At 36.3% G+C, this 22500-nt stretch overlaps 1 protein-coding gene across 2 annotated transcripts in view; it reads left to right on the forward strand.

Moving 5' to 3' along the window:
• The first annotated feature begins 6928 nt into the window (after positions 1–6928).
• The window catches only part of LOC115212336 (1-aminocyclopropane-1-carboxylate synthase-like protein 1), a 44782-nt gene continuing 29210 nt past the window's right edge, over positions 6929–22500 (forward strand). Inside the window, exons 1-2 of one of the 2 annotated variants that reach the window (XM_029781201.2) lie at positions 6929–7230; positions 18165–18274. In XM_029781201.2, coding sequence (XP_029637061.2) covers positions 7011–7230; positions 18165–18274 — 330 coding nt within the window. In that variant the 5' untranslated portion in view covers positions 6929–7010. The remainder of the gene's footprint in view (positions 7231–18164; positions 18275–22500) is intronic. The other variant, XM_029781202.2, reaches the window with a different exon arrangement.

Below are 22500 nucleotides of genomic sequence, written 5' to 3' on the forward strand. Positions count from 1 at the left end.
ATATTATTGTATTTAATTGGTTATCTTGTAAATTTTATTTGATATAAGTAAAAAATAAAATAAATTTACACGTTAACAATAACAAACTTTTTCTGTGTCAGCCTCATTTTTTATACTAATTCTAACGTGTCAAAAGCTTGAAGTATATAATTTCTACAGAAAAACTCACACATAGGTCTGTTATGGCCCCTAGGACTCATAAGATCAGTGCCTAACCCAGTTTCTATGAAATATAGGTGACAGAGATTACAAGGTGGTATCAAAAAGTTCCCGGACTAGTTATGTTTAATAAAAAAATTAATTTATTTATCTAAGTTTAAACATCATCTCCTTCGAAACAGTCACCTTGCGCAATAATATACCAGTCCCAGCGTTCCTGCCACTTTTGGAATCCGGTCTGGAAATCGTTTTCCGTAAGTGAGTCGAGGATCTTCTGCAATTCGCTCTGGACATCAACAACGGCATTAAGACAGCGACCTTTGGGGAAGAGATGGAAATCCGCAGGTTCTAAACCTTGCGAATAGGGCGGCTGTGGAAGCGATTACCAAGTTTTTGGCGAGAAACTTACGAGTGAGGAGAACTTGGGGACAGGGTGTATTGTTGTCGTGAAGAATCCAATTCTTCGTGCTCCACAGATTCAGTCGCTTTCACGGAATGTCCTCTCGATTGACGATTTGGCGCTGGGGGGAACTAATTCTCGATGCAGAATATCGTGGATGTTGGAAAAAAACAATGTGCATGCTCTTGATTGAGTTTTGGCTCTGTCGTGCCGTTTGAAACGCCAGTGCTACACGAAACATTGTGTACAACCCATTGCCTCGTCGCCGTAAGCTTGCTGAAGCATGCTCAATGTCTCTGTAACAGACTTCCCAAGTTTAACGCAATGTGAAATGAAGTGTTTTGCTCAGAAACACGACGTATCACCCGGTCCTGGGATCGAAACCACAACTTAGAAAGACGTGGTAGGATTTGAATTCAGATTGCAAATTACTGAACCAAATGCCGCAAGACATCTGGGCCGATGTTTATACATTCCATCAAAACACCATGCTGGACTTGTGAAATTTTATCGGCCCCAAAAAGAGGGAAGACAAAGTTGGACCTCAGTAGGATTTCAGCCCAGCACGAAGAAATTCGGAAGGTATTCTATCCGACATTCTAACATTTCTACAAATTTGTCTCCTAGTGTTGTGTAGCATTGTAATTTGTTGAATTCAAGTTATTTGTATACTTCTTACACTGGATCTACTCACTTGGTTGTGTCCATGATGGGGTAGGGAAGTTCTTAAAGCACATTTCAGTCAATCTGTAAATATTCAGATAACATTTGGTCTTCATATTAATGTGGTTGTTATATAACCCTAGGCCAATTCCAATTGACCAGGGTCAAAGCTGTTCCAGCCGTAACAATCTCGTCATCTTGTACATCCAGTTTATCTAGGAGTGCATTATCTAACATCCTCTGTGTTGTTGTTTAGCACCAGGTGATTCTCATCCAACATACACATTATCAAAGCTATTCCATCCTACCTTTCAATCAGGTTATAGTGTATAGTTCTATATTTAAGAGATGAGGAATTATGTACATTATTTACATTATTTACATTTGACAGATATTAGTCCACATCTTCTTTGTTGTTAACACAACGTTTCGGCTGATATACCCTCCAACCTTCATGAGGTGCCTTCGGGAAATTTCGAACCTGGGTTATTCTTATTCATGTCACTGCCTGGGTTCGATTCCAGGCAGTGACCCGAATAATAATAATAATAATAATAATAATGATAATAATAATAATAATAATAATAATAATAATAATATAATAATAATAATAATAATAATAATAATAATAATATCGAAAAATACCTTAAGAATGAGAAACCAGGTTCGAAATTTCCCCAAGATACCTGATGAAGGCTGGAGGGTATATCAGCCGAAACGTTGTGTTAGCAACAAACAAGATGAGGACAAATAGCCGTCGAATATAAATAATGTAAATAAGGTAAAGTGTATCTCATACTACATTACCTATATATGTTCTTCTGTGTTGTTTCGTATCAGATGAATTCTCATCAAACATACATATGACCACCAGTGAGCATGCCTCTACTCAGACAGACGAAGAGTATCTTGGAATAAAACGGGCAACTTGAATGGAGACTTGGACACATGTTGGGATTGCAAGGGAGTGGTCGGTAGGGAGAGGAACTGGAAGTAAGAGACTCGTGGACCTGCTCAAAATATTCCAAATGTATGATAGCTACAGACGGGATATTCCGAATGTGACAATGTGGACTTGGAGAAATCAAACCGGATCATCCAGAAGTTATATAAAGTTTAAGTCAGTGAATATCATATAATGTAGGATGTCAACAACTATACAGACTACACGTTTGATATCTGCTTGGCCAACCAAGAGAGAATCATAAGTAGAATCAAGTTAGTGGAATAGGAATACGCTATGCCCAGCGCTGAAAGTCTACAGTGAGTTAAATAGAGAAATAATTCAGCTGGAATTGACGAAGAGGATCGTCAACAACCAGTTGTGAATGGCTCTGAAGTGAACTATTAAAGATTAATCGGTAGGGTGTGGCAAAAATGTAGCGATAAAGGGCAATAGATTAGAGGAAAGGTAGTCAACTGATTGGAAGAAACAGAAAAGGTAACGTGAAATAACTCCACTGCTTCTTCGAAGCGAAATACAAAGGTGTCATTTTGTCAAAGCTTGCGTACGTACTATTAGACACAAAGAAAGAAAGCTATTGATGGGTTTCAATGAAAGAAACGCGCTGTGGAAGGAAAGTTACACAAATGAAATGCCGTGGCAAGTTAAACGGTAAGTACCTGCTATTCGAATCCAGGCAAATGCTAGAAGTTTTGCCTTAGCAATTCCTACTTGCAGCTGTAGACCAGAAATGGTGAACTTTGGAGCTCGTTGAGACAGTAAGCCGCAGCACTCGGCGGAAGTAGTAAAGACTTGCGAAAGAAACGATAATAGTAGGTGGGGTATGGTTGACAGTGAAAGATTATATGAAAGGCAGACCGTCTAATTTGGATGACACACTTTACGAACTTTATGGATATGCAACAAATTCCGTCCCTTATGATACAGCGTAGAGAAGATGGGCTAAAAATCTGACTTCGGTTGTGCTTTGATCTGTGATAAAATCTAGTAACTGCGCTTATCTAAGGACTTACAAAGTACTCAAAATACTGTAACCAAAAACCACCTCATTTTCACCATTTTCAGTCGAAAAATACACGTTATTGTCCATTTGAAAAATCAACAAAAATGTTGAATTTCATTGAAAATAAATAAAAATGTATAAACCAATATAGTCAAATAAGACAAATTTAGTTACCAAAATCATCATAATTTTCACTATAAGAGCTCTCAGAAGCAAAGGAAGTCCTCATAAGGCGGTTTAGGGCTTTGGCCAAAATGTGTTTGTGACTTGATTCGAGACCATAAATAGTATGGGAAGCTTCAGATGTCAGCTTCACTGCCCTTTCAATACTCTGAGAATGTGAAGGCAAATCAGGCAGTTCCAGCTTGTTGTCATTCAGTAATGCTTCTCGAAGTTCCTGGTCAGAAATGTCTTCTGTGACAGCAGGTTCACAAGTCCTACATCATATTAACGACGAGCAGGTAGCTTACAGGTGCAAGCAGAAATATGAAAAAAATTATCCATCTCTTCCCAGGGGGAGCCGTGGGTTCACTGACTGCCATATCCCAATTACATCCTTCGCTATTATTTTCGCAATATCATAGTCTTTCAAGTATGGGTGGCTGTTTTGGTGGAAATAACTGCACTGAATAACTGGAGGAGGGCAAGGGGCTCTGTTTTATCTAAAGGGGAAGGCTGGCTACCGAATCTTTTTGACACTATCACTTCGAGTTAATTCTGCAGACTTCCTTTTTCTATCCATTTTAATGAAAAATTTGAAAATAATTTAATTAAAAAAGAATTTGATTGGCAGCGAGTACAAAATAATACATCAATAAACATCTATAAAGCATTTAAGCAAGTTTCAAGCATTGTCTTTTAATTGGTTATTTTGATTAAATAAGGTCCAGTGGTTGGCTTTTTATGTATAAAATTATACAATTTTACAACTTAAAAATAACTGAGAATCCCCAAAAGATAGAATCATTTTCATAAATAAGAGTTAATGCAACATTTTCTACACATTAATGCCTTTCTATCTAGACTAGTCCAAAATTACAGTTCCAAAATCGACCTACCCTAATATATATTATATATATATATATATATATATATGGTTTAAATATAAGAAAAACAGACAGGTGAGGGAACAACATACAAGGTGTACTAATTTGATGCTCAGAAATAAATGGAAAAGTCAATGACGTTTCAAGCCTACGCTCTTCGACAGGAAGGAACGAGGAGAGAAAATGGAGTGAAAGATAAAACGTGTCCGGATTAACGAATCCACATGTCGAAACTATGTGTGTGTGTGCGTGTGTGTGTGTGTGCGTGTATGCGTGCGTGTGTGCGTGTGTGTGTGTGTGTGTGTATGTATATACATACATATATACATATATACATACATACATACATACATGCACATATGTATTTATATTTATATTACACATACAATAATCCCTCGACTATCGCGGTTGTTACGTTCCAAAACCACCCACGATAACTGAAAAGTAGAAACAGTACTGTTCTGTAAATTTTTTAAAAATTATTTTTATAATTTGTATATATTTATTCTATTATAAATGTAAAAAGGAAAAGACGTAAGCTTAAATAATAAACTGCGACACGTGAACCGCGATATGGCGAGGGATTACTATAAGTGTATACACACACACACACACACAACACACACACACACACACATATATATATATATATGTATGTATGTATATATGTATATATATATATATGTGTGTGTGTGTGTGTGTGTGTGTGTATATACACTCATATAATTTACTTCCTGCGACGATTTCATCTCAATCGAAGGAGAGGAGCTTTCTCCGTCCGGGTTGCGGATCCGTGGAACAAGCTGCCAGACGAGATGGTGAAGATGCCGACGACCGCTTTGTTCAAAGCCTCCCTGGACCTCAAGTGGCCTGAACTCTTTACATGAACACCACCCTGTACTTAACTCCATGTCCCCCTACATGGCCTTGCTATTTGCTTTTGAGCCAAATTAACTAACTAACTAACTAACTTACTAACTTCTGGATTTATACATTTACATACACAAATGCTTATACATGCATACACACATAGATTCATTCGTACACACACACACACACAAACACACACACACACAATATATATATATATATATATATATAGACAAATACATACTTACACAAACACTTACACACACACACACCACACATATATATATATATATGTATGTATGTATATATGTATATATATATATATGTGTGTGTGTGTGTGTGTGTGTGTGTATATACACTCATATAATTTACTTCCTGCGACGATTTCATCTCAATCGAAGGAGAGGAGCTTTCTCCGTCCGGGTTGCGGATCCGTGGAACAAGCTGCCAGACGAGATGGTGAAGATGCCGACGACCGCTTTGTTCAAAGCCTCCCTGGACCTCAAGTGGCCTGAACTCTTTACATGAACACCACCCTGTACTTAACTCCATGTCCCCCTACATGGCCTTGCTATTTGCTTTTGAGCCAAATTAACTAACTAACTAACTAACTTACTAACTTCTGGATTTATACATTTACATACACAAATGCTTATACATGCATACACACATAGATTCATTCGTACACACACACACACACAAACACACACACACACATATATATATATATATATATATATATAGACAAATACATACTTACACAAACACTTACACACACACACACCACACATATATATATATATATGTATGTATGTATATATGTATATATATATATATGTGTGTGTGTGTGTGTGTGTGTGTATATACACTCATATAATTTACTTCCTGCGACGATTTCATCTCAATCGAAGGAGAGGAGCTTTCTCCGTCCGGGTTGCGGATCCGTGGAACAAGCTGCCAGACGAGATGGTGAAGATGCCGACGACCGCTTTGTTCAAAGCCTCCCTGGACCTCAAGTGGCCTGAACTCTTTACATGAACACCACCCTGTACTTAACTCCATGTCCCCCTACATGGCCTTGCTATTTGCTTTTGAGCCAAATTAACTAACTAACTAACTAACTTACTAACTTCTGGATTTATACATTTACATACACAAATGCTTATACATGCATACACACATAGATTCATTCGTACACACACACACACACACACCACACACACACACACATATATATATATATATATATATAGACAAATACATACTTACACAAACACTTACACACACACACACACACACATATATATATATATATATATATATATATATATATATATATATATATATATATATGTATGTATGTATGTATGTATGTATGTATGTATGTATGTATGTATGTATGTATGTATGTATGCATGTATGTATCCGGTACAAGACACGTGTATCGGTACGCTGGAGGAGGCACGAATCCTTTCTTGAAATACTAATACTTTGGTTTCAAGAGAAATGGGCGTCTGTCATGTTATCTGATGCACGCTACAGTACACATTTTTCTTTAGAACTTAAAGTGGTCTATAGCCACCGCCCTTCAATGAATGAGGCGGTCCTTAGACAAAGAGCAATTCTCCAAGTCCAGTTGTCTGAGTTCATCTCGAAATCTTAGAGGAATACTTTGGCGGAAGGAGAGCTAGCAATAAACAATAACAAGAACAAAAGTAATATTATTGTTATTATTATTATTTATAATAATAATAATAATAATAATAATAATAATAATAATAATAATAGTAATAATAATAATAATATGACCCTGGGGTAGTAAGTGTGTAGGTAATAGTATAAAATAATTAAATATTAGAATATGAAGAAGGGGATGTATGCAAATGAAGTTAAAATATTAATTTGATGAAAATTAAGACAATTGCTATCCACTTGAAATACTCCAAAAACTCACATGTTTTTCACAATATAAAAGCATCAGTGGCTGACATTCTTCAGGACAAAGACTTCTGTGAATCAGGTGTTATTGAAGCTGTAACAGTTATCATCATGTCTTCCATAGAACCGATTCTCAACTCTGCCAAGAATACAGCTGCCATGTATTTCAACAACCAATACAGAAATGGTAAGTCTGTATTTTATTGTGCATGTGTTTTTCTTGGGAATTTTTGTTTTCGGATTATATGTGTGTGTGTGTGTGAGTGTCTCTGCGTATGTATATATGTATGTATGCACGCGCTCATGCATGTATGTGTATATATATGCATGTATGTATATGTGTGTGTATGTATAACTATACATACATTCATACATATCTATATCTATATATATATACATATATATATATATATATATATATAAATGAAATAATGGAGTTGAACGACGATTTAACAAATTTCCTTTATTTTGTTAAATCGTCGTTCAACTCCATTCTTTCATTTATTTGTATTAAAAAAAACACACAAATTTCCACACGAAAGCACGTGATCTCTGCCCTTGGCATGTAGCTTCAACCGTGTTTTTCTGACGTGAATTTGCTACCCAGGTATCGGTTAACCGAATTATCCATACTAAGATAACTCATTCAACTACTTAAATATATATATATATATATATATATATATATGCATACATAAATACGTATGTTGTGTATATATGAGATCCATATATTCTATTGTTCTATATATTCTTTGATTTTACTTTGATATATTTACATACACACATATATATGTTTGTGTGTATGTATATATATATATATGCTTTATAGTATAGCACATATCTATTTATAATATTTACATGAAAATTATTATTATTATTATTATTATTATTATTATTATGCTTGTTGTTGTTGTTGTTGTTGATATTGTTATTACCTCCGCCTTAACGAAAGCGGAGGTATTGTTTTCAGTCGCGTTTGGTTATGTTTTTGTGCATGGACAAAATACCTGAAGAACCGCAGGATGGATTTGGATGAAACTTTCAGGGATGTTTGGCCTCGTGACTGGTACAAACTGATCAGGTTTTGGGATTGATCCGGTACCGGACAAGGTTTCTGGATTATTTTTCTGTTTTTTTTTAATTAGTTTTTGCGAGCGGTCGGGTTCATTTATAGTATTCTCGTTTGTGAGAGCAGTCGAATTTAGTTCAGATATTCTCATTTAAAAATAATTTCCGGCTAATCGTTGAGAGGACGTTGGTTATTCTTGGCAGAGGTTTGCACTCTCTGAGTGCTTTTGTTATTGTTAATCTTAAAGACTCTCGGATAGTTCTTAATTAACGGTTATTCTTTACTTGAGAGCAGATAATAACAAATCACCAAATGTTTCAAGTAGTGCCTTCTGCAGTGGCTCAAAGAGACAATACTCTCCTTAGAATGCGAGTTGTACTCAACAATGCCGTCTTCTGGATCACTTCGAGCCTGACAGCAGCTCTAATATTCTTAATATGTTTTTAAAAGCCCTTAGAAACTGCCCCTAAGGCTCCAATTACCACCGGTATCCCCATACTTTCCTCATGCCCCATAACTTTCTTATCTCATCTCGCAGTGACTGGTACTTCTCAGTTTTATCTGTTTCCTTACATTCCACCCTCGAATCGCCTGGTATTGCAACATCTATTATCTTTACTTCTGTCTCATTTTTATGGATGAGCACGATATCCCTTCGTCTCGCCCCTGTGACTTGGTCTCATTGCATGTTGAAATCCCAGATTATTTTGTAATGTTCGTTCTCTATTACTCCCTGTGGCTTGTGTTCATATCATTGTTCGGCTATCTCGAGGTTTGCTTTACCGCACAACTGCCAGTGGAGATATATGGCCACATTGTTGTGTCTCCTTTCATATTCGCATTGAACGAGCCTACAACACTCACTAAAAATATGGCCCATACTTTCTCTCTTGTCAGAGTACATCGTACACTGTGGCGAGTCAGTGCTTTTATCAATGTGATATTTGGAGTAGTTTGTTCTCAGAGCTTGTTCTTGAGTGCTGCACACCAATGCCTCAGTGGGGCCTTTTAATTCTCCTTTCTGCAGCCATTGCCAGGTTCTATTCCAATCAGCCACATCTTTATTCTTCAAGAACTGACTGTGCGTTTTCTTGTCCTGCCATATCTTCTTCATCTGCTTTCTACGGCTTCGTTCACTTTTAAGGTTCTTGTGTTGGATCTACGGCTTGGACATGTTACCTTGAAGCTGCATTCTGACACTTCATCACAACCATATTTATCTCCCTTCCTGACACCACTCTTGAAGTGGATCTCTAAGTTCCCCATATATTGTTTCTAGTGTAACTAGGGATGACACAGGATCTATCTAACCCTCTCTCCAACACTCCAGCACTCCATCCCCACCTCTCTCTTCTTTATCTTCCTAACTCCCTCACTGTCTTGAGGTATGTACTTAAGGATCCTCATCAGACCTGTAAGCACTTCATACACTCAAGCTATATTTCCCCACTGACAATTTGGTATCAAAATTTATCATTCACTCTCAATATTTATCCACTCTGACACTCCTATCCTCTCTGGCACCAGCGCCATGATAATAGAGAGGGAAGTGTTGTCTTGTAGTAAGTTTGTTGAAAGGTGGATGGATGTTGGAAGAATGGCCAGTGTGAAAGGACCAATTCTGAGCGTGCACCTGTAAACAAAAGAAGGGCACTTGCCCTGTTGTTCAGGCACCCGTAGCTTTTGTGGGGTTTTCTACGAGGTCCTTAAAGCTATTGGGAGTTTTAAATTGTTTGATTTTTTATCGTTATTTATATTGTTTACAAGTTGTAAAACACATTGTACCGTCCTGTTTTTGTCTTTTATGTTGTATGTGTTTTAATGTAATTTTTTTAAGCCCTTGTGGCCAATAAATGAATTTATTATTATTATTATTTTTATTATTATTATTATTATTATTATTATCATTCAGTAGTTTTATTTTTATAGCGTGCTTTCACTTCACTACCGAGCGCAGCTCTGTGTGCCTTAGGTATGTGCTGTGATTTGTTGTGATGCTCTGATGGTTATTGTATGGAAAGTGTTCTGCGTAGGATGTGTGCAGTGCCTAGTAGTGCAATTTTCTGTATGTTATATGTGTTTGTAAGTCCTGGTGTTTTTGTTATGTATTTGTCTGAATATTTTTTAAAAATTATTATTATTATTATTATTATTATTATTTAATCAACATTTGGTAGTTTGAGACAAATTTCTACTGCATCACCTGCTACACCTCCGCGTTGCTGTGGTGTGTGTAGCATAGTATGTTCTTTTCTGTTGTTGGGAGAGTGCAAACTCTTCCCAGTATTGTTTTGTGTTAGTTTTTTTTCTCTTGATGTTTGGTGCAGTCTTTTGTCGTACTATTGCTTGTATAGTGTTTTGAATGTGCAATGCGTTGGTTATCTAGTTTGCTGGTGGAAGTTTATTTCCCTGGGTAATTGCTGTATAGTGTTGTCTTGTGTTTGTGGGTTGTTTTGTTTAGGATGTATTATTGAATTGAATTGCATAGGACGTGGGATATTCCTAGCAGGGCTATTTTTTCCGATAGTGTGTTGTGTTGAGGATCCAAATATAACTTCAACGTTTTTGTTCATATGTTTTTTATCTTGCCCAATGCTCCAATTATTAATTGCATTGTTTTCTCCTTCATATCACATATCTTGAATACTTCAATTTCAAGGTCTTTGTACTTTAATAATTTTTTCACTTCTTTTTGGACAATATTTTGATCAGAAGGGACTGTAATGTCTATCAGTAAGCAGAATATTTTCCAATCCTTGATTATTATGCTTGGGCGATTGACCTTTAATTCTTTGTCAGTTTGGACAGACATTCCAGATGATTATGGTCTGGTCGTTGTCTTGTACCTTATTTGGCACATGTTTATAACAAGTATTGTCAGCTTTAATGTTGTAATTTTGGCATATTGTCCAGTGGACATAACTATTTACTCAGTTGTGTCTGTATATATATATATTCAGATTTGACGAGGATTGGGCAGTCCGAAATTATGTGGTCAACTAACAAAATGTGCTGGTTGCACATTTTGCATTTGGTGTTAGGGCCTGTTTTCATTATTTTGCCTTTATAATTTTTTGTAGTCAGGCATTGGTCTTGTGCAGCGAGAATCAGTCCTTCCGTTTCAACCTTTAGGCCAAAGCTTTTGAGGAATTTGCTAAATAAAAGCAAATTCCTCTCTGTTAAGCTTTGCAGAGTGTTGGCCATGGAGTGACTTTTCTCTCCATTTCTTCTTCAATATCTTTTGTAATTCTATTTTAATGTTGTCTTTTGTCTCTTTGGCTATTTCTGCTATGTTGTCGTCTGAGATTAGTATATCAGTGTAGTTTGTTTCTGTTTTGTATTTTGTCGCTTCCTTGTGTATAGACAATTTTGATAAAGTTTCTCTGTTCCATGGTGCTTTTAGCAAAAGTTTTTAGGTCAACCATGTACAGGAGACAGTTTATTGTTTATCCACAGCACCTATAACCCAAGGGGGTTCCATTTAACAAGTTTGTTAACGGGTTTAAACAATGGCAGAAAAGTAGGGTTAACAGTGAGTCTCCCTGAAAAAACAGTGGGTCTTCCTTCTTATGGGTAGGTTTTAATGATCTGTGAGTAATTTTTTTAATGTTATACTGGTTTTCCAGTTTGCCATTGCATATTTAATATATTTTAGTAGTGGTAGGGCTACCTTATTTGTGTGGAGAGATTCCAGTACCTTTGAGTGTGGAATACTGTCGAATGCTTTCTGGTAACCAATCCAAGTCATATTCAGGTTTTTCTTTCTCCTCGTACACTCCTCTATAATGGCTCGATTTACCAGAAGTTGCTCCTTACAGCCATACATCCATCTCCGTCACCCTTTTTATTCTTCTGGTAAAACATTCTTCTGGTAAAACATTCCAGATGACTGATGTTAGAGTTTTGTAGGATGTTGATAAGCATGTTACAGGTCTGTAATTTTGTGGATGTACGGTGTATTTGTTTTTGGAAATTAAAGTGGTTTGTTCTTCCAACATCCAGTTTGGTGTTGATTCTGGCTCACTTATCAATAAATTGAATGATGCCGCTAAGTAGTTATGAGTACTGGTGAGGTGTTTCAACCAGAAGTTAGGGACCTTGTCCATACTTGGAGTTTTCCAGTTGCTGGTACTCCTCAGTGTGTCCGTGATCTCTTGGCCTGTGATGGTGGGCCATATCTGTGGTTCTATTTTGTTCTTCCTTTCCTTTTCCCTACTAATCCACTGAACATTTTTTTTTGTTTTGCTTGCTCCGTATTGCTTCCCAGTAGGATTGAATCACTGATGTTGTTGGCATGGCGTCTATTGATATAGCGCTTTTGTTTAGTATCCTATAAAAACTTTTGTGTTTATTTTGAATTCCCTATTTTATTGGAAGAAGCGTTCCCGTTTGTTGTACCGTTTTATGCGGCAAGTTTTTGCTGCAATACCCTGCTTGCTTTTTTCTTTTATCTCCCAGGTTCCTTCTTTATTTTTTATGTTGTATTGTTTTGCTATATGGGCCTTTTTTCATATTTGATCCCGTTTTCTCTAGTTCACAAAGTAGTGATAAGTCTTTTGTTTCCGAATTTTATTTATTGTGATTTGTTTCCATTTTGGGGCTTGCGATTTGGGTGGGATTTTTTTCTTCGTAAGGGCCAAGTTCAGTTTCCCAGCTGTTTAGTAGATCAAGTCATTTAGTTTGTTGATCTCTTTTGGTTTTGTTTTTCGCTTGGGCAGTGACAATAGGAGAGGGTCTGCCTGTTCAAAGCTAACTTCTTGGCAGAACACCGTCTTTGATAATAATAATAGCAATAATAATAATAATAATAATAATAATAATAATAATAATGATGATGATGATGATGATGATGATGATGATGATGATGATGATGATTGATGATGATGATAATGATGATGATGATGATGATGATGATGATGATGATGATAATGATAATAATAATAATAATTATTATTATTTCTTTAGTAACCATAAGGTTTTACATTAAAAAAATATTGTGGACAGTATGGGACAAAACAAAGAATGTGTGTGTGTGTGTGTATGTGTGTGAGTGTGTGTTGTTGTGAGGGTTTTACGTGTAAACAAGACGAACAAAATTTTTAAATCAACAATGTGTGACCCTCAATAGATAATAATCCTTTCTCAGCTCGCCGCCTTGGACAACAATAATAAAAATTATGAGAAAATAAAAAAAAACATTTATGAATATATATATATGAGAGAGAAAGAGAGATAGAGAGAGAGAGAGAGAGAGAGAATGAGAGAGGGTGTGTGTGTGTGAGAGAGAGAGAGAGAGAGAATGAGTGAGTGAGTGAGTGAAAGAGAAATAAAGATAGAAAAGCGTGGACAGTAAATCGTAAAGTACACGTACGTCCGGTCAGTAATAACTAATTAGTAGTAGTAGTAGTAGTAGTAGTATAGTGGTAGTAGTAGTAGTAGTAGTAGTAGTAGTAGTAGTAGTAGTAGTAGTAGTAGTATAGTAGTAGTAGTAGTAGTAGTAGTAGTAGTAGTAGTAGTAGTAGTAGTCATTTATGTTGTGTAGCTTTAGGGCTACTTTGAATAAGCTAAAGGAGAATGGTCTGAACAACTGTATGTTATCCACAGATCAATAACTCAGAATGTGCAATATTTGGTTTAGGACCATGTTGCACTTCCTAACGTGCAATGATCGATTGCATATGACATATGTCTAACGTTGTGCACATATTGTTCTTATTTGTTGTCATTGTTGGTCAACCTTAATTTCAGTACGCCTTTGATCAAAGTTGTTCCAACCATAATCTTCCTGCCATTGTATAGCTTCGATTTTATTATCAATATGATATATCACTTTCAAGATAGCAGGGTATGATTTGAGGGAGAGTTCGCTACTGTTTTAGCAGATCAAGCGACTAGGGTACCAATTAGTATTTATGTAAACTGAACCGGCATAAAATTTAGTGTTTCTGTTTTAAAATATACTAACCTACCAGTTACAGGATGCAAACAATCGACCTATTCAACCGGTTGTCCGGTGCTTCAACGACACAGCTTGCAGCGATTTTTAATCCGTATTAGAAAAAGTACATATGTATGTATGTATGTATGTATGTATGTATGTATGTATGTATGTATGTATGTATGTATGTATGTATGCATGTATGTATGCATGTATGTATGTATGTATGTATGTATGCATGTATGCATGTATGTATGTATGTATGTATGTATGCATGTATGTATGTATGTATGTATGTATGTATGTGTGTGTGTATGTATGTATGTATGTATGTATGTATGTATGTATGTATGCATGTATGTATGTATGTATGTATGTATGTATGTGTGTATGTATGCATGTATGTATGCATGCATGTATGTATGTATGTGTGTATGTGTGTATGTATGTATGTATGTATGTATGTATGTATGCATGTATGTATGCATGTATGTATGTATGTATGCATGCATGCATGTATGTATGTATGTATGTATGTATGTATGTATGTATGCATGCATGTCTGTATGCATATATGTATGTATGAATATATACATGTATGGATGCATGTATATATGTATGTTTGTAGGTATGCATATATACGTATATCATATATGCACAGACATTCTTTTATACTTTTATCTTTTTACTTGTCTCAGTCATTTGACTGGTGGGAGCGCACACACACATACAAATATATATATATTATATATATGCATATATATATATATATATATATAATATGATTTAAACACTCCAAATACTATACAAATATACACACATATAAATATAAGTATGTATATATATATATATATATATATATATATATATATATCTCCATATATACACATATACATATATACATATATAATTAAGGCATTTTAGATGAGTTTAAATATATATATATATATATGCATGTGTATGTATATATATATGTGTGTGTATGTATGTATATATGTATATATGTATGTATGTATATATGTATGTATGTGTGTGTATATATATATATATTATATATATATATATATATTATATATATATATATGTATATATATATATAATATATATATATATATATGTATATGTATATGTATATGTATATGTATATATATATATTATATATATATATATATATTATATATATAAAACCTTCAATTGATGTTGTTTGGATAAGTGGATTCTAGTATGAATATGATCTTTTATTTTTGTTTTTCTAATTATCTGAGAGGAAGCTTTGCAATAATAGTAAATTCATTATTCCTGATTATTTTAAGACCTGCAGGCAGGAAAATGACCTCCTAACCGGAACCGCTTCTTAAAATATTAAGACCGGGATGGAAAATATCTTAAGTTCTTCACCCTATTAAAAAAAAACACACATACAAAAAAGAAAAAAAAATTCCAACAAAATTATAGGAGTTTACTTTTCTCCTAAAATAACTAGAATAATTTTCAGAAATTAATGATCTCAGAAACTCAGAAAAACAGAGAAAAAAACAGGCGTGGTTATTTGTTAAGAAGCTTGCTTCCCTTGTACATGTAGTTGGATTTAGACCTATTGCATGACACCTTGGACAAGTGATTCTTCTATAGCTCGAAGCGATCAAAGTCTTGCGAGTGGATTTACTAAACAAAAAATAAAAGAAGCCCGTTGTGGTTATGTAGAAAGAAATTTGCTTCCCAACCACATGGTCTCGGGTTCAGTTCCAATGCGTAGCAAACTTGAGTAAGTGTTTTCTACTATTGTCTCGAGGCGACCAAGGTAATAAGGAATTTGGTAGACGGTTGTCATAAACAACCTGTCATATATATATATATATTTAGTCGTTGTGTTTATGTCTGCTCCCCGCTACCGTTTGACAACCGGTGTTAGTGTGTTGCCATCCCTATAACTTAGTTGCTCGGGAAAAGAGTCCCACAGAATAAAATCAGACTTAAGTACGACTGAGATTCAACTAATGACTAAAACAAGTAAAAAAAATATCTATGTATCTATGAGTATGTATGTTGTATTTGTCTTTCACCACCAATTGACAATCGGTTTGTTTATGTCCTGTAACTTAGTAGTTCGGCAAAGTGAAGGATAGAATAAGGATAAAAGGTAAAGTTAATCTCGGTGCTATTTAAACTCAGAACGTAAAGAGCCGAAAGAAATACCAACAAGCGTTTGTTCAACGCATTAACTATTCTACCAGCTCATCACGTTTAATAATAATGCTTTCTGTTATAGGCACAAGGCCTGAAATATTTTGGTGAAGGAATTAGTCGATTTCATCGATACCGGTGTTCAGCCGATATTTATTTTATCGATTTCGAAAGGATGAAAGGAAACTGAACTCAGAACGTGAAGAACCAGAATAAATGCCGCTAAACATTTTGTTCGACGCCCTAATTATTCTGCCAGCTCATCGCCCCACTCCTCTTACAAATACTTTTTTTACTTTAGGCACGTGGCCTGAAATTTTGCGGGAGGGGTCTTCTCTATTCCTTCAACCTGACTGCCACTTTATTTTATCAGCCCGAAAGGATGAAGGTCAAAGTCGACCTCGGCGGTATTTGAACTCAGAACGCAAGGCGGTGCTCCAGCATAGCCGCAGTCGAAAGACTGAAACAAGTAAAAGAAATAAAAGAATAAATACGTAAGAAATACCTATTTCTTTACTACCCACAAGGGGCTAAACACAGAGGACAAACAAGGACAGACAAACGGATTAAGTCGATTATATCGACCCCAGTGCGTAACTAGTACGAAAGGATGAAAGGCAAGGCCGACCTCGGCGGAATTTGAACTCAGAACGTAGCGGCAGGCGAAATACCTATTTCTTTACTACCCACAAGGGGCTAAACACAGAGAGGACAAACAAAGACAGATACACGGATTAAGAACGTAGCGGCAGACGAAATACCTATTTCTTTATTACCCACAAGGGGCTAAACATAGAGGGGACAAATAAGGACAGGCATAGGTATTAAGTCGATTACATCGACTCCAGTGCGTAACTGGTACTTAATTTATCGACCCCGAAAGGATGAAAGGTAAAGTCGACTTCGGTTGAATTTGAACTCACAACGTAACGACAGACGAAATACCGTTAAGCATTTCGACCGGCGTGCTAACGATTCTGTCTGAGAATTACTTTAGGAGACGTGTCTGTAGAATACTCAGTCATTTACACGTAAATTTAATAAGCTGGTAATTCAGTTAATCGAATAACTTGTAACGAACTTAGTGTGTGTGAATATCTTCTCTTGTACTTTCGGGGTACAAGAAAGCAATCACTAGCCGTTGCTTTAATAATCCAGATTCTCTACCAGTCAGAAACAACAAGACGCAAACGTAATATATATATAACTACTTTATTCTCTTATGGTGAGTGATCAGTGGTATATCTGATGTCCTTGGTTCTGGGCGCGCAAGGCTGAAAGTTAATCGATTGTAATATTTACAATGTTTAGCCGCTAAAACTGAACGGGTTAAAGATGGCGTCCGGAACAGGGAAGATGAATGTGGTCGGCAACAATTTGGTGAAAACCTTCGGCCGACTGCTATCAGAGCTGGACAGCTAGAAAATATACGTCCGTCGCCTTCGTCGCTGCCGTCCCAAGTCCCCGCTGACTGCTGCTAGTGGTCAAACGTTCTACGACCCCCTTGCCTCGCTAACTACCACGTAGGCAAAAGGGTCGTGCTTCCGGTGGTTCGCGTATGCGCGAGAGGGCCCTTCCTTTCTGTGCCTTGGTGAAGGCACCAACACTCGCACGCGCGAAAATAGAAAATGGACGGTGCGCGCGCGCGCACCGTTATAGGATCACTACAAACTTAAGCCTCATCGTCGAAACTAACGAGTAACCATCTTTGTGCGTATGTGTATTTCTATGAGTTATATGAGTGTATGTGTATGAGTTCATGTGTGTGTTTGTGAGAGTGAAAGAGAGAGAGAAAGAGTGTGTGCGTGTGCGCGCGTGTGTGTGTGTGTTGTCAAATGACATTAAATTCCAAAATATCTAACCACTCTAACTCACCAATGTCTCTGCTCTTGCTTATTAAAATAATTATATTTCAAAATTTTCTTTGAAGAGACAACAGTTTCTAAACGGGCCATTGGCGTCATTAAATATCCTGATCTATTAGTGGATTATGCTTGTAAAGCCAGGGAGAATGTATACGATGCAGTTCTCAATAAGAACGTAAGTATCTATCGTACTTATTTTCGAATTAAATTTTATCTTTTACTGTTTCTGTCAGCGAACTGCTGTCATGCTAGAGTAACCACCTAGAAGGGCATCAATCGAATGAATCGACACTAATGCCTAATTTTTAAGTACTGATACTTTTTCAATCGGCCTCTTGTGCCGAACCGCTATGTTATAGGAACGAAAACAAACCATCACTGGATGTCAAGTAATGGTGGGGTCATGCAAATGCAAAGACAATATCTATCTATCTATCTATCTATCTATCTATCTATCTATCTATCTATCTATCTATCTATCTATCTATCTATCTGTTTGTCTGTCTGTTTATCTATCTATCTATCTATTTGCAAATATATACAACAGGTTTTTTCAGTTTCCGCCTACCAAATCCACTCACAAAGCTTTGGTCGGCTTGGAGCTATAGTAGAAGACACCTGCTCAAAGTGCCACGTAGTGGGACCGAACCTGGAACCATGCAGTTAGGAAGCGAACTTGCTACCACACAGCATCTTGGCTATTATAAAGTACAGCCAACTCTCACACTATATGAACGAGTATGACATAGTAGCTTGTACAAATTCTTTCTCTTATTGATTTAGGTGCCTGTGTAGTAGCAAACAGACATAAATACATTTTCAGCCCTCCCACACTTGACACATCAGAATATCTAGGACACAACACTGGCAGGAGAAAGGACTGGATGACCATGTGGCTAATACTTATTTACAGTTGAGCTTCTAACTCCAGTGACAGTGTTGATAATTTACATATTGGTGTTAGTTTCACGACTGTGACAAAATTGGTTTCAAGTTTTGGCACAAGGCCAACAATTTAGGGGAGGAGTAAGTCGATTACATCGATCCCAGTGCGTAACTGGTACTTATTTTATCGACCCTGAAAGGATGAAAGGTAAAGTCTACTTCGGCGGAATTTGAACTCAGAACGTAGCGGCAGACGAAATAGCCCTAAGCATTTCGCCCGGCGTGCTACGTTTCTGCCAGCTCGCAGCCTTATAACTGTGACAGTATTAAGGACTGAGTTGCATATTGTATCGTCATCCAGTATAGGAATTGGACCCGAGACCTTATGTCTATGGGCTGAATACTCAGTTATACGCCATAGAAACCAAGTAACCGGTCCCGTGTGTCCCATAACTCGATACAGTTACGCCTATGGGATTCTCTTTATTTTCTGGTGGTAGAAGGATTTGGTCTAAACTACAATCAAAAGCTAATTTACTTTAAATTTTGAGTCCTGCATTTCACAATCAGTAATGGCTTTGTTTTCTCTGTTCGCTTCTGTTTTGTTCAGCCTTATCAAATTGTGGCCATGTAGTAGCTTTTATTGCCATCATCTCAGCGTAGTATTTCTGCAATTTCATTGTCAGTTTGTATTTATTTTGTTCATCTCAGTTTCTGCTGTTTGTTTTCTTATCACAGACGGCGTAATGGCTGAGTCGGTACAGCTGGAAAGAGTGTCTCACAGTATTTGTTCTGACTCACTACCCTATGAGTTCAAATCCAGCCGAGCTCAACTGTGTTTTTCATACTTTCATGCTCGATAAAAAAGTACCAATTCAGCGTAGAGGATTAGCGAAACTATCAGAAAATCGGCTCTTTGTATGTATATGTTTCGGCTCTTTGCGTTCTGAGTTCAAATTCCACCATGGCCTTTTGGGCGGTAGATTTAATGTCAAAAGTTTGGCATTTTTGGTGCTTTTAGTGGACCCCACTGTGTTAGAGGGATTCGGGCCATATCGCCAGTTCAAGGATTCTCCTTTCCTTCCCGCCTCCCACCAGTCTTGGAGGCCCTGTAAAGGGTCACGAGAGCTGCCTTCTTTCCTGACTAACAATAAATAAATAGCTGAATGATATCATCATTTTTATCTTTTACTTGTTTCAATCATTGGACTGCGGCTAGGCTGGGGCAGCGTCTTGAACGGTTTTAGTATAAGAAATCGATCCCAGCAATTATGGTCATTTAAAAGAAAATCTGGTACTTATTCTATCGATTTTGTTTGCCAAACCGCTAAGTTACAGTTTTGTAAATACACTAATACCGGCCACCAAGCAGTGGGTGTGGGTATAACAAGCACAAACGCAGACATAAACACACACAGATATGTATATGTATATGTATGTATATATATATATATATATATATATATATATATATATATATATATATATAATAATAATAATAATAATAATATTAGGGAGTAAATCCAAACTTACAGGGAAAAGTTAGATTTAGGATTAAATCCAATTTTATAGTATAAATATATATTATGTTAAATTAGAGATAAAACCACTATTAGGCAAATCAAACAGTGAAAATCATAAGCCAATACATAGAAATAAAATTAATTAAAAAATATATAAAAAATATATAATATAAAATATAAAATTCCAATTAAAATATTTAAATTAAAGTTAAAATTTAAAAAAATTATTTAAATTAATAATTTAAATTTATAAATTATAAATATATATATATATTTTTTATTATTATTTTATTTAATTATTTATTTTTTATTTTTATTTATATTTTTTATTTTTTATTTTTTATATATTTTTTAATTAATTTTATTTGATTTGCCTAATAGTGGTTTTATCTCTAATTTAATATATTATATATATATATATATATATATATATATATATTATAGGCTTCCACACGGTTTCCGTCCACCAAATTCACACACTAGGCGTTGGGGTCGGCCTGAGACTTGTAGAAGACACTTGCACAAAGTGCGTCCCGTAATGCGACTAAACCCGAAACCGTAAGGTTGAAAAGTCAGCTTTAAAACCTTAGACTTATATGGCAGCTGTAGTTTTTATTGGCTGCTTTGGAGAAAATAGATTTTTGTTTTGTTCGCTTTGTTACTTTTTGCATTCATTTTTTTCCTTTAGTGTTTACATGACATTTTTCTCGTTCCGCCCTGTGGATCCAGATAGTTTCTGTTTCATGATGGCTAGCATTGATGACAGTGTGTCATATTGGCTTCAAATTTTGCACAAGGCTACAGTTTTAGGGAGTGGCGTTTAAATCGATTACATAAACCCCAGGATTCAACTGGTACTTATTTCATCGACCTGGAAAGGATGACAGGCAAAGTCGACCTCGGCGGAATTTGAACTCTGAACGTATAGACAGTCGAAATGCCGCTAAGCATCTTGCCGGCGTGCTAAAGATTCTGCCAGCTCGCCTCCTTATGACAGTGTGTTATATTGATTTCAAATTTTGGAACAAGGCCAGAAATTTAGGGCAGGGGTAAATCGAGTACATCGCCCCTCAGAGCTCAGCTGGTACTTATTTTATCGACGAAGACGACCTTGGAGGTATTTGAACTCAGAACGTAATGACGGACAAAATGCCGCTAAGCATTTTGCCCGGCGTGGTGACGATTCCGCCAGCTCACTGCCTTATGACAGTGTGTCATTTTAACGGATGTGGTGGTAGCTTACGTATATAACCTATATTATACTGAAGTTAAAGAAAAAAAAACAATTTGTCAGAGTGGAGAAAAACTATTTGATAAGATTGGTCCCAAATCCTTTGACGGAATTGGAGAAGGAGATTCAACAAAAGGAAACGGAAATCTATTGCTTATCTCTGATTGGTTAGTTTATCTTTGTTACAGATGCAACGGCAGTTGGTATTACCGAAAATATCTTCTGAGAACAAAGTAATTACCAAGCGGATTCGTACATATTTATACATTTAATCTATTTAATTCGTATATCTATACACGAAGCAATTGTAATTACGTAATATAATTAAGCCCCCTTTTCTTTTGATATTTACATAGAATTTTATACACTTAATAACCAAAGATAATTACTACTTATAATCTTCAAGATATGGAATTTTAGGGACCAGTCATAGCCTGACACCAGAAAATATACGATAGTATTCTTTGATTCATTGATTCTTTGACTTATTCCAGTAATTAGACTGCAGGCATGCTGGTGCCCCGCCTACATACATACACATGCACACGCACGCACACACACACGCGCACACACACACATACGACGGGCTTCTTTCAGTTTCCGTCTACCAAGTCCACTCACAAGGCTTCAGTCGGCCTGGGGCACTTGCCTAAGGTGTTGCACTGTATGACTAAACCCGGAACCATGTGGTTGAGAAGCAAACTTGTCACACAGTCACACCTGCGCCTACGACAGCATTTCTTTGGGGGGGTATTCCATTCT

Source organism: Octopus sinensis, linkage group LG5 (genome assembly GCF_006345805.1).
Source record: "Octopus sinensis linkage group LG5, ASM634580v1, whole genome shotgun sequence".
NCBI lineage: Eukaryota > Metazoa > Mollusca > Cephalopoda > Octopoda > Octopodidae > Octopus > Octopus sinensis.